Source organism: Toxotes jaculatrix, chromosome 13, assembly GCF_017976425.1.
Source record: "Toxotes jaculatrix isolate fToxJac2 chromosome 13, fToxJac2.pri, whole genome shotgun sequence".
NCBI classification, from domain to species: Eukaryota; Metazoa; Chordata; class Actinopteri; family Toxotidae; genus Toxotes; species Toxotes jaculatrix.
The window spans coordinates 1,735,173-1,747,491 of record NC_054406.1 but is presented as its reverse complement, the minus strand read 5'-3'; the positions used below and the strand labels follow the sequence as shown (position 1 = coordinate 1,747,491).

The 12,319-nt window shown below is 37.6% G+C and overlaps 1 protein-coding gene across 1 annotated transcript; it reads left to right on the top strand.

Moving 5' to 3' along the window:
• Positions 1-7,354: 7,354 nt before the first annotated feature.
• On the top strand, positions 7,355-12,279 carry vamp1 (vesicle-associated membrane protein 1). Its single transcript, XM_041052908.1, has 5 exons — positions 7,355-7,380; positions 8,922-9,051; positions 9,195-9,353; positions 10,827-10,878; positions 11,195-12,279. Coding segments are annotated over exons 1-5 (360 nt in total). The 5' UTR covers positions 7,355-7,378; the 3' UTR covers positions 11,212-12,279.
• The last annotated feature ends 40 nt before the right edge of the window (positions 12,280-12,319 follow it).

The following is a 12,319-nucleotide window of genomic DNA, read 5'->3' as shown; positions in this document are numbered from 1 at the left end:
TTTTTGACTTTTTTTGTCCGATTTTGATGCCTTACTATACTATGACGTTTTTTATGACTTTTGGAGGTCAAAAAAAATTTTGACTTTTTTTGTCCGAAAAAAACGCCTTACTATACTATGACGTTTTTTATGACTTTTGGAGGTCAAAAAAAATTTTGACTTTTTTTGTCCGAAAAAAACGCCTTACTATACTATGACGTTTTTTATGACTTTTGGAGGTCAAAAAAAATTTTGACTTTTTTTGTCCGAAAAAAACGCCATACTATACTATGACGTTTTTTATGACTTTTGGAGGTCAAAAAAATTTTTGACTTTTTTTGTCCGAAAAAAACGCCATACTATACTATGACGTTTTTTATGACTTTTGGAGGTCAAAAAAAATTTTGACTTTTTTTGTCCGATTTTGACGCCTTACTATACTATGACGTTTTTTATGACTTTTGGAGGTCGAAAAAATTTTTGACTTTTTTTGCCCGATTTTGACGCCTTACTATACTATGACGTTTTTTATGACTTTTGGAGGTCAAAAAAAAATTTCGATCTTTTTGTCCGAAAAAAACGCCATACTATACTATGACGTTTTTTATGACTTTTGGAGGTCAAAAAAAATTTTCGATTTTTTTGTCCGAAAAAAACGCCATACTATACTATGACGTTTTTTATGACATTTTGAGGTCGAAAAAATTTTTGACTTTTTTTGCCCGAAAAAAACGCCTTACTATACTATGACGTTTTTTATGACTTTTGGAGGTCAAAAAAAATTTTCGATTTTTTTGTCCGAAAAAAACGCCATACTATACTATGACGTTTTTTATGACTTTTAGAGGTCAAAAAAATTTTTCGATTTTTTTGTCCGAAAAAAACGCCATACTATACTATGACGTTTTTTTATGACTTTTGGAGGTCAAAAAAAATTTTGACTTTTTTTGTCCGATTTTGACGCCTTACTATACTATGACGTTTTTTATGACTTTTGGAGGTCGAAAAAATTTTTGACTTTTTTTGCCCGATTTTGACGCCTTACTATACTATGACGTTTTTTATGACTTTTGGAGGTCAAAAAATTTTTGACTTTTTTTGCCCGAAAAAAACGCCATACTATACTATGACGTTTTTTATGACTTTTGGAGGTCAAAAAAAATTTTGACTTTTTTTGTCCGAAAAAAACGCCTTACTATACTATGACGTTTTTTATGACTTTTGGAGGTCAAAAAAATTTTTCGATTTTTTTGTCCGAAAAAAACGCCTTACTATACTATGACGTCTTTTATGACTTTTGGAGGTCGAAAAAATTTTTGACTTTTTTTGCCCGATTTTGACGCCTTACTATACTATGACGTTTTTTATGACTTTTGGAGGTCAAAAAAAATTTTGACTTTTTTTGTCCGAAAAAAACGCCTTACTATACTATGACGTTTTTTATGACTTTTGGAGGTCAAAAAAAATTTTGACTTTTTTTGTCCGATTTTGACGCCTTACTATACTATGACGTTTTTTATGACTTTTGGAGGTCAAAAAAAATTTTGACTTTTTTTGCCCGATTTTGACGCCTTACTATACTATGACGTTTTTTATGACTTTTGGAGGTCAAAAAAAATTTTGACTTTTTTTGTCCGAAAAAAACGCCTTACTATACTATGACGTTTTTTATGACTTTTGGAGGTCAAAAAAAATTTTGACTTTTTTTGTCCGAAAAAAACGCCTTACTATACTATGACGTTTTTTATGACTTTTGGAGGTCAAAAAAAATTTTGACTTTTTTTGTCCGATTTTGACGCCTTACTATACTATGACGTTTTTTATGACTTTTGGAGGTCAAAAAAAATTTTCGATTTTTTTGTACGAAAAAAACGCCATACTATACTATGACGTTTTTTATGACTTTTGGAGGTCAAAAAAAATTTTGACTTTTTTTGTCCGATTTTGACGCCTTACTATACTATGACGTTTTTTATGACTTTTGGAGGTCGAAAAAATTCTTCGATTTTTTTGCCCGATTTTGACGCCTTACTATACTATGACGTTTTTTATGACTTTTGGAGGTCAAAAAAAATTTTGACTTTTTTTGGCCGAAAAAAACGCCATACTATACTATGACGTTTTTTATGACATTTTGAGGTCGAAAAAATTTTTGACTTTTTTTGCCCGAAAAAAACGCCTTACTATACTATGACGTTTTTTATGACTTTTGGAGGTCAAAAAAAATTTTCGATTTTTTTGTCCGAAAAAAACGCCATACTATACTATGACGTTTTTTATGACTTTTAGAGGTCAAAAAAATTTTTCGATTTTTTTGTCCGAAAAAAACGCCATACTATACTATGACGTTTTTTTATGACTTTTGGAGGTCAAAAAAAATTTTGACTTTTTTTGTCCGATTTTGACGCCTTACTATACTATGACGTTTTTTATGACTTTTGGAGGTCAAAAAAAATTTTGACTTTTTTTGTCCGATTTTGACGCCTTACTATACTATGACGTTTTTTATGACTTTTGGAGGTCAAAAAAAATTTTTGACTTTTTTTGCCCAATTTTGACGCCTTACTATACTATGACGTTTTTTATGACTTTTGGAGGTCAAAAAAAATTTTGACTTTTTTTGTCCGAAAAAAACGCCATACTATACTATGACGTTTTTTATGACTTTTGGAGGTCAAAAAAAAAAATTGACTTTTTTTGTCCGAAAAAAACGCCTTACTATACTATGACATTTTTTATGACTTTTGGAGGTCAAAAAATTTTTTCGATTTTTTTGTCCGAAAAAAACGCCATACTATACTATGACGTTTTTTATGACTTTTGGAGGTGAAAAAAAATGTTGACTTTTTTTGTCCGATTTTGACGCCTTACTATACTATGACGTTTTTTATGACTTTTGGAGGTCAAAAAAATTTTTGACTTTTTTTGTCCGATTTTGACGCCTTACTATACTATGACGTTTTTTATGACTTTTGGAGGTCAAAAAAATTTTTGACTCTTTTTGCCCGAAAAAAACGCCATACTATACTATGACGTTTTTTATGACATTTTAAGGTAGAAAAGTTTTTTGACTTTTTTTGCTTGAAAAAAACGCCATACTATACTATGACGTTTTTTATGACTTTTGGAGGTCGAAAAAAATTTTGACTTTTTTTGCCCGAAAAAAACGCCTTACTATACTATGACGTTTTTTATGACTTTTGTAGGTCGAAAAAATTTTTGACTTTTTTTGCCCGAAAAAAACGCCATACTGTACTATGAGGTTTTTTATGACATTTTAAGGTCGAAAAAATTTTTCACTTTTTTTGCCCGAAAAAAACGGCATACTATACTATGACGTTTTTTATGACATTTTGAGGTCGAAAAATTTTTTGACTTTTTTTGGCCGAAAAAAACGGCATACTATACTATGACGTTTTTTATGACATTTTGAGGTCGAAAAAATTTTGACTTTTTTTGCCCGAAAAAAACGCCATACTATACTATGACGTGTTTTACGACTTTTGGAGGTCGAAAAAAATTTTGACTTTTTTTGCCCGAAAAAAACGCCTTACTATACTATGACGTTTTTTATGACTTTTGTAGGTCGAAAAAATTTTTGACTTTTTTTGCCCGAAAAAAACGCCATACTGTACTATGAGGTTTTTTATGACATTTTAAGGTCGAAAAAATTTTTCACTTTTTTTGCCCGAAAAAAACGGCATACTATACTATGACGTTTTTTATGACATTTTGAGGTCGAAAAATTTTTTGACTTTTTTTGGCCGAAAAAAACGGCATACTATACTATGACGTTTTTTATGACATTTTGAGGTCGAAAAAATTTTGACTTTTTTTGCCCGAAAAAAACGCCATACTATACTATGACGTGTTTTACGACTTTTGGAGGTCGACAAAATTTTTGACTTTTTTTGCCCGAAAAAAACGCCATACTATACTATGACGTTTTTTATGACATTTTGAGGTCGAAAAATTTTTTGACTTTTTTTGGCCGAAAAAAACGGCATACTATACTATGACGTTTTTTATGACTTTTGGAGGTCAAAAAAATTTTTCGATTTTTTTGTCCGAAAAAAACGCCTTACTATACTATGACGTTTTTTATGACTTTTGGAGGTCAAAAAAATTTTTCGATTTTTTTGTCCGAAAAAAACGCCATACTATACTGACGTTTTTTATGACTTTTGGAGGTCAAAAAAAATTTTGACTTTTTTTGTCCGATTTTGACGCCTTACTATACTATGACGTTTTTTATGATTTTTGGAGGTCAAAAAAAAATTTTGACTTTTTTTGCCCAATTTTGACGCCTTACTATACTATGACGTTTTTTATGACTTTTGGAGGTCAAAAAAAATTTTGACTTTTTTTGTCCGAAAAAAACGCCATACTATACTATGACGTTTTTTATGACTTTTGGAGGTCAAAAAAAAAATTGACTTTTTTTGTCCGAAAAAAACGCCATACTATACTATGACGTTTTTTATGACTTTTGGAGGTGAAAAAAAATGTTGACTTTTTTTGTCCGATTTTGACGCCTTACTATACTATGACGTTTTTTATGACTTTTGGAGGTCAAAAAATTTTTTGACTCTTTTTGCCCGAAAAAAACGCCATACTATACTATGACGTTTTTTATGACATTTTAAGGTAGAAAAGTTTTTTGACTTTTTTTGCTTGAAAAAAACGCCATACTATACTATGACGTTTTTTATGACTTTTGGAGGTTGAAAAAAATTTTGACTTTTTTTGCCCGAAAAAAACGCCTTACTATACTATGACGTTTTTTATGACTTTTGTAGGTCGAAAAAAATTTTGACTTTTTTTGCCCGAAAAAAACGCCATACTGTACTATGAGGTTTTTTATGACATTTTAAGGTCGAAAAAATTTTTCACTTTTTTTGCCCGAAAAAAACGGCATACTATACTATGACGTTTTTTATGACATTTTGAGGTCGAAAAATTTTTTGACTTTTTTTGGCCGAAAAAAACGGCATACTATACTATGACGTTTTTTATGACATTTTGAGGTCGAAAAAATTTTGACTTTTTTTGCCCGAAAAAAACGCCATACTATACTATGACGTGTTTTACGACTTTTGGAGGTCGACAAAATTTTTGACTTTTTTTGCCCGAAAAAAACGCCATACTATACTATGACGTTTTTTATGACATTTTGAGGTCGAAAAATTTTTTGACTTTTTTTGGCCGAAAAAAACGGCATACTATACTATGACGTTTTTTATGACATTTTGAGGTCGAAAAAATTTTGACTTTTTTTGCCCGAAAAAAACGCCATACTATACTATGACGTGTTTTATGACTTTTGGAGGTCGACAAAAATTTTGACTTTTTTTGCCCGATTTTGACGCCTTACTATGCTATGACTTTTTTTTGACTTTTTGAGGCTGTTCTAAAAAATGACTTTTTTTTGGCCGACTTTGACGAGGCCACATCACATGTTTTTTGACATTTTTACGTCATACTAAAAAATGATCTTTCTTGGCATATTTTGAAGCCTTACAGCCGTATGACATGTTTGATATGACATTTTGAGGTCATCCTAAAATATCGTTTTTCTTTTGGCATATTTTGAAGCCTTACTACAGAGCACAGAAGCAAAAAGCTGTCATAATTGGTAATTATTTACATTACAGTCTGCATAGAATATTATTCCATAATTTATCTGTAGAATGGAACCTTAAACATAGTAATGTGTTAGAAATGGATAAGTGTAGACAATAAGCAGCGGCAGGTCAGTGGAGCCAGGACCACAGACAGAGAAAGAGAGACCAGACAGGAACAAGCACGGTACTACGGGAGAGAGAGGACACAGTGGGTCTGAGGAGAGAAAGAGAAGATTTTTGCAGATGATCGTGGGAAGTGCCCCAGCAGTCTATAGACTGCAAAACTATACCACACTATGCCATACTATACTTTGCCACAGTATACCATACTATACTATGAGACATTCTAGACTACCACACAATGCCACACTATGCCATACTATACTATGAGATATTACAGACTACTACACTATGCCATACTATACAATAAGATACTACTTTGGAAAAGTGTTGATTCAACTTCATAATCATTTTAGAGGCTGTGGTCTGAGGTGTGTTCATTTCTATCAGTCTATCAAGCTGACTCGACCATTTACTATTCAACACAGGCTGAATATTACGGTGAAGACAGGATCCACTGCAGGCCTGTTCTGTGAGGCTGCTTTGTTTGTTTCAGTATCTAATAAACTGGCAGCTGAGTATATATCCTAACATGTTTGTAAAATTTTGCTTTTAATGTAAATGAAGCTCAGTAAAACAGCAGCACTGCCTCGTGGTCTCCCTCAACGTACAGATATAAACCAATAAATATAAACATATACACACTAAGCCGCACAGAACCACAAAGATTCAGCGCCAAACAATCCAAGTGTCAATCAGCACTACTGTTAAAAGTCAGTAAAATGAAAGAATGAGGTGAATACTCACTGTAACGCTGTGAGGCCTCAGCTAAAGCCACAACATGTCACTGTCAAACCGAACGAGAGGAAACCGAAGACAATTAATACACCTGCGCCTGATCCTCCCAGGGGATGCGTTTGATTTCGCTCCCCCTGCAGCCCGTTCAGTTCAGGTGACAAGGCGAGTGATGACTAAACCTCACGTCTCCTGAACACGTAACCGTTTTCCACCTGACAGTTACATCGAAATGTTGAGGCCTAAAAAATAGTGTGGTAGTAAAGTATAAGTGTGTTATTATACTTTTACTTAAGTAAAGAATATGACATGGCTACTTCTTCTGCTTCTATACCATAATATACTATGAGATACTATTAAGTAGTATACAATACAAAACTACACTCCTTCACATATGTGTCCGAGAGCTGATGTGCTGACAGTAATATGCTGCTTACCTGAGCAGGTGACTTTCACCCATTGACTGACCATATGGCGTGTGCGTGCGCCTGTGCGCGCGTGCGGTACCCTACGAGCTATTTAAAGGAACAATCTGTGGTCAGTGTTGGAAAAGACAAATAATGATTTCCGTTAAGGGTGTTACAGCGTCTGACTGAGAGGGCGTGTATAAGTGTGTGTGTGTGTGTGTGTGTGTGTGTGTGTGTGTGTGTGTGTGTGTGTGTGTGTGTGTGTGTGTGTGTGTGTGTGTGTGTGCGCGCGCGCGCCAGCGCGTGCTTCAGTCGTTTCTTTTTAAAGAAAATGTGAATCGAGATCAGACAGAGACAAGAAGACTCGAGTCATCCTCCATTTAAATTCAACTGGAGTCTCTCTCGCTCGCTCTCTCTCTCCTCTCTCTCCCTCCCTTTATAGCTCTCTCACCCTCCCTCACCCTCTCTCTCTCTCTCTCGGACTCACATTATCTCCATCATCCTGCCGCTGAGATGTGAGTACTTCATTCATTTTTAATGATTTACAAACCTCTAAAATCTGTGAATATCTAATCACTGTCCTGAGTTAAAGTTCAATCAAACAGTAGCTTGCTTGTGATCTCACAGAAACGTCCAGGTCGTTGTAGTTTCCGCCGTATTTAAACTGCTCATATTTCATCTTCATCCGTGTTTCCTTCATTCTGATCTCTCGTTTTATTTCTTTTTATTTCGAAACTTGTGAATAGTCTGGAAATGTCTGGGCTGCAGCTGTTAGACTGCAGAAACATCACCGTGACTCACCGGCTGATTCGCCCCCAAAAACTATCCATCAATTCTGTGATCGGCTGAAGTCTCACTTTTTTTTTTTTAATCAGACAAATACACACTTTATTCAGCGCTCCGCATCGAAAATAACAGCAGTGAGTCAAAATAAAGACGTAAGATCATTTAAAATGTCTTATTGAAAGCTCTTGCAATATTTATATTAGAAAAATAAAAATACATTATGGAGACTTTTTATTTAATATGATTTGTTTCTTGTCGTGGGGGAGGGGAGGGGTATTATGGCGTGCATGTTTATCTCCATCAGTCAAATCCAGCTCTCGCTGTTAGAACCTCTGTGGCTGCTGCTGCTGCTGCTGCTGCTGCACTAATCTCTCTCCATTTTACCTCTGAAAACAGGCAGCGACTCTGAACTGCTGTTTACTGTAATCATGCATCAAACCACCTGCTGTGTTGTAGCCTGTGTGTGTGAAGTAAAAATCATTATCTGCACAGTGTTTGTAATGTTGTTGGGTTTTGTCGTTGTCTTCCTCCAAACTGCTGAGCTGTTCCGGCTTCTCTCTGATACTTTGATTATGTGGACGCAGGCCAAAGTCAGATGAGTCATGTTTCTGTTATTGAATTAGAGTTTGGCTTTTACAGGTTTTACTGTTAGGACAGTTTCTTTTTTATCGCTTTTAAAGTCGCTGACAAATGAAAAAGTACTCAGACATTTTACCTAAGTAAGAGAAACACCACAGTGTACAAGTAGCAACGCTACAATGTTAAAGTACTCTGTTGCAAGTACAGTAAAAGTCCTGCATTTAAAATTTTCCTTTCCTAAAAGTATAGATGTTTTAATTAAGTCAAAATGTCAGAACCACAAAAATAATCTATAACGAGTAAAAGTTGCAACAACACAACGTGAAAATACTTAATGCTCATTTTCTTTTGGGTAAAATTCAAGTTTCGAAACTTTTCCTTCTGTTTGGAGCCAAAAAAATGTTTCTCTGCAGCTTTAAAGTCCAAACTTTGTAACTTTTAAAAGAAGAAATAAAACATTTTGTCTCCTACAAATAAAAAGTTTAATTCATAATCAATAAAACACAGCTGTGGCCAGTTCAGCACACTCACGTGTTCTGTTGCTACAGCCTCATGTGGTCTTCTGCCTGAATGAATGGACAGATATGAAGTGATGGAGTCGAAGTGAAGACAGAAGTCAGAAGTTTTGTCTGAGGAGCCGTCGCTTCATCTCTCTCCCTCTTTCTTTCATACACATGCTCTTGTCCTGCAGGTCTACTTCAGAAGCAGCAGGTACTCCAGGAGCTCCCGGGGCCCCAGAGGGTGAGGGGGGGCCCCCGGCTCCGGCCCCGAACTTGACGAGCAACAGGCGGCTGCAGCAGACACAGGCACAGGTGGACGAGGTGAGGACACTGCTCTGAGTGTTTGTGTACTTTACATGAACATGTTACTTAGTGATGATGCAGGTCGGTTGTGTTGTGTGTGTGTCTGGTTAGAGACGGGGCAGACAATAACAGTGTTACTGACAGGTGTTTTTGTCCCTCAGGTGGTGGACATCATGCGTGTGAATGTGGACAAAGTCCTGGAGAGAGACCAGAAGCTGTCGGAGCTGGACGACCGGGCTGACGCCCTGCAGGCCGGAGCCTCGCAGTTCGAAAGCAGCGCTGCCAAACTCAAGAACAAGTACTGGTGGAAAAACTGCAAGGTGGGCGTGTTACAGTGTGTGTTACTGTGTGTCAGTGTGTGTTACTGTGTGTTACCGTGTGCATCGGTCCCTCTCAGTAGTATCTCAGACTTCTTCCCCACAGCAGCATCCATCCCTCAGTGTGACTCAGTCGCTCTTTTCCCAGCAGCGATTCAATCAGCAGCCTCTCACTCATGCAGCTACGCATCAGCCAATCACGTGGCAGCAGTTCAGCAGGTGCAGGTGCAGATCAGGAGCTTCAGTTAATGTTCACATCACTGGAGCCAACAGAGTATTCACCACAACCAAAAACGAAAACCCTCCAGTGAGAAGCAGCTCTGAGGACAGAGACACCTGGTTGATGAGAGGTCAGAGGTCAGACTGGTTGGAGCTGACAGAGACGTCACGATACGCTGATTATCACAGCTCAGGCCTGGATTTTCCCACCGGCCGCCATCTTTATTTCCTCCGTCGCCCCCTCCCCTCACCGCATCATGCTGTCCCCCGTTCATCCATTTATCCATCCATCCGACATCCGCTGCCAATCTATTTTCATCTCAGCATCAGTTCATCAAACCCCGCCTGTGATGGACAGACAGAACACTTTCATGGCGTCCAATCAGGAGCTGCCGTTTAGAAAACTGGAAGAGGATCAGATTAGAGGAGAGAATGACTGACCAGGAAGTCAGAGAGAGAGAGAGAGAGAGAGAGAGAGAGAGGGGGGGAAAAATCCCAATCTGGATTACGGCGACAGTCCCGGATTAAAGAGCCAGCTGTGATTTGTGATGTAACTCCACCTTCCCCCCAACATACACAAAGACACACACTGGATCGTACTGCTATACCTGTGAGGACCCTCACTGACGTGATTCACTGCTAAGCCTCTGATATTAACCCGAACAACACAGAGTCCCTGAGCTTCACACACAGATTCCTCGCTTTTTAAAGGATGAATCTACATTTTTCTTATCAAATCTTATTATCAAAAACAACAGTGAACATCCCGCTAACAATATGTGTGTGTTCCTTCATTACCACGAACACACGCACGCACACACACACACACACAAAATCATTTTCACACGTCAATCCACAAACATCTGCTCTCTCTCTCTCTCTCTCTCTAACCCCTTGTTCTTGTTAATCTCTCTCGCCCTCCTCCCATCAGAGGTGAAGTGATTTCCTGTCTGTCAGCAGCTCCGACGCTCGTGTCCTCGTGTGGATTTATTTATGGAGTATTTTGGAAACTCTCCTGAAAGATTTTTGGATTCTTTAAAATTTCACCACAGAAAGTCAGAAAAAAAAATTATAACCTGACTATGAAAAACCAAGAAAAACAAACAAAAACCAAGGCAGAGGGAAAAACAAATTACGTTGGATACAAAACAATAAAAAAGACTTGAAAAAAACTTTGGTAAAATATGTTCAGTACTGGCGTCACTGAATCTGCTCAGGCTCAATTTTGTTCTAACTTCCTGTTTGTTTTTCTTCCAGATGATGATCATGATGGCAGTGATAGGAATTATATGTGTCGGAGTCATCTTCTGTAAGTATCACAGTCCAACATTACACACGGGTTATGATCTGTGGAGCTTCACTTTCAAGTTTAAAGGGTGTTTAAACCCTAACCCTCCACACAAAATATTTCTAACATTTGAAGTTTGTTCAGTCACAGAAAATAGCTGTTTTGTAGTTTCTCTTTTTATTTTATTTATTTATTGTGTAATGAAGGTTTTATGGTTTTAGATTTTCACTTTTTTTTTTTTTACTGGTGTGGTTTGGTGTGGTGAAGCCGACTCCTGAGCTCAGGGAGCAGTAGATCCTTAAAAAGCTCTTGTTACGTTTCCGCTCTCCCTCCTCAGTGTATTTCTTCTACTGAGCTGGTCTCCAGAGACGGAACCACAAGTCACGGGACGAGTCTGCACCCACACCACGGAGCCAAATCCAGCCTTTCCTCAGTGCTCCCTCCTGCGCTTCATCACCGATGCCTTCCCCAGAAACCTTCATGCATGGTCTGTGATGTGCTCCAGTGCCTCCTGTTTCCTCTGCTCCCAGCGGAAAAACTCTCTCCGGGCAGCTTTCAGCAGCTTCTTCTCCAGGAGAACCAGATGAGTGCAGCTCAGTGCGTCAGGACAGTTTAAATCATGAGAATTCTTTTCTTTTCCGACACTTGTGATATTGTCCTTAGTAACAAATGTCAACCCTCGCATGGCCGAGAAAATGAAAAATGAAATACTTTGTTTTTGCTGCAGATCTGAAATCCATTGATCCAGGTTTGTTCATCAAACACAGTGTCTGACATGAACCTGGAGGCAGTTCACATGGACGTTAGTTTATCTTCAGTTCTCGTGTGCTGGGTGTGCACACGGGGAGGAAAAGCAAAGAAGGATTTAGGAGGTGAAATCTGACACAAACCTGTGGAGAAATCAGCATTTTAAACCTGGGTTAATGGATTTCTGCTTCCTGTCCCTCTCTGTCCGAACTGCACCTGTACAGTATTTTACAGGGACGCTGCCCCCTTGCTGTCAGTGTCGGAACTGCGACTGATGTGTTCCCACTTTGAGCAGATGTTTACCTCCTCCTGTTGAAGTACAACAGGAACCTGTTAGTGTGACCAGCCTCTGTTTTCCTTATTGTGACGGCAGCAGTGCCGGTTTTAGTTTTCTTGTGTTGTGAACCAACCCGACTCGTGTTTCCTGTGTCTGGTCTGAACGTGAAACGTTTGTTCTGAACCTGCTTGAACGTGATTCCTGCGTGTGAAGGATTTCTTTGATTGAAAACCCTCAGAGTGGTGGAGAGCGTGTCTGCGTGGGACTGTCGAAATTACAGGGGTGATCAGGAAAAGAGAAATTTAAAGTGGGTGAAGCTGAGTGTTATACCCAGTGTATTTAATGGAAATCAACTATCTGACAGGCTAAGGTGAGAGGCACTGATTTTCTGATTAAGGCCTGGGATCAAATAAATTAATGTTTGCAACAAACATGTAG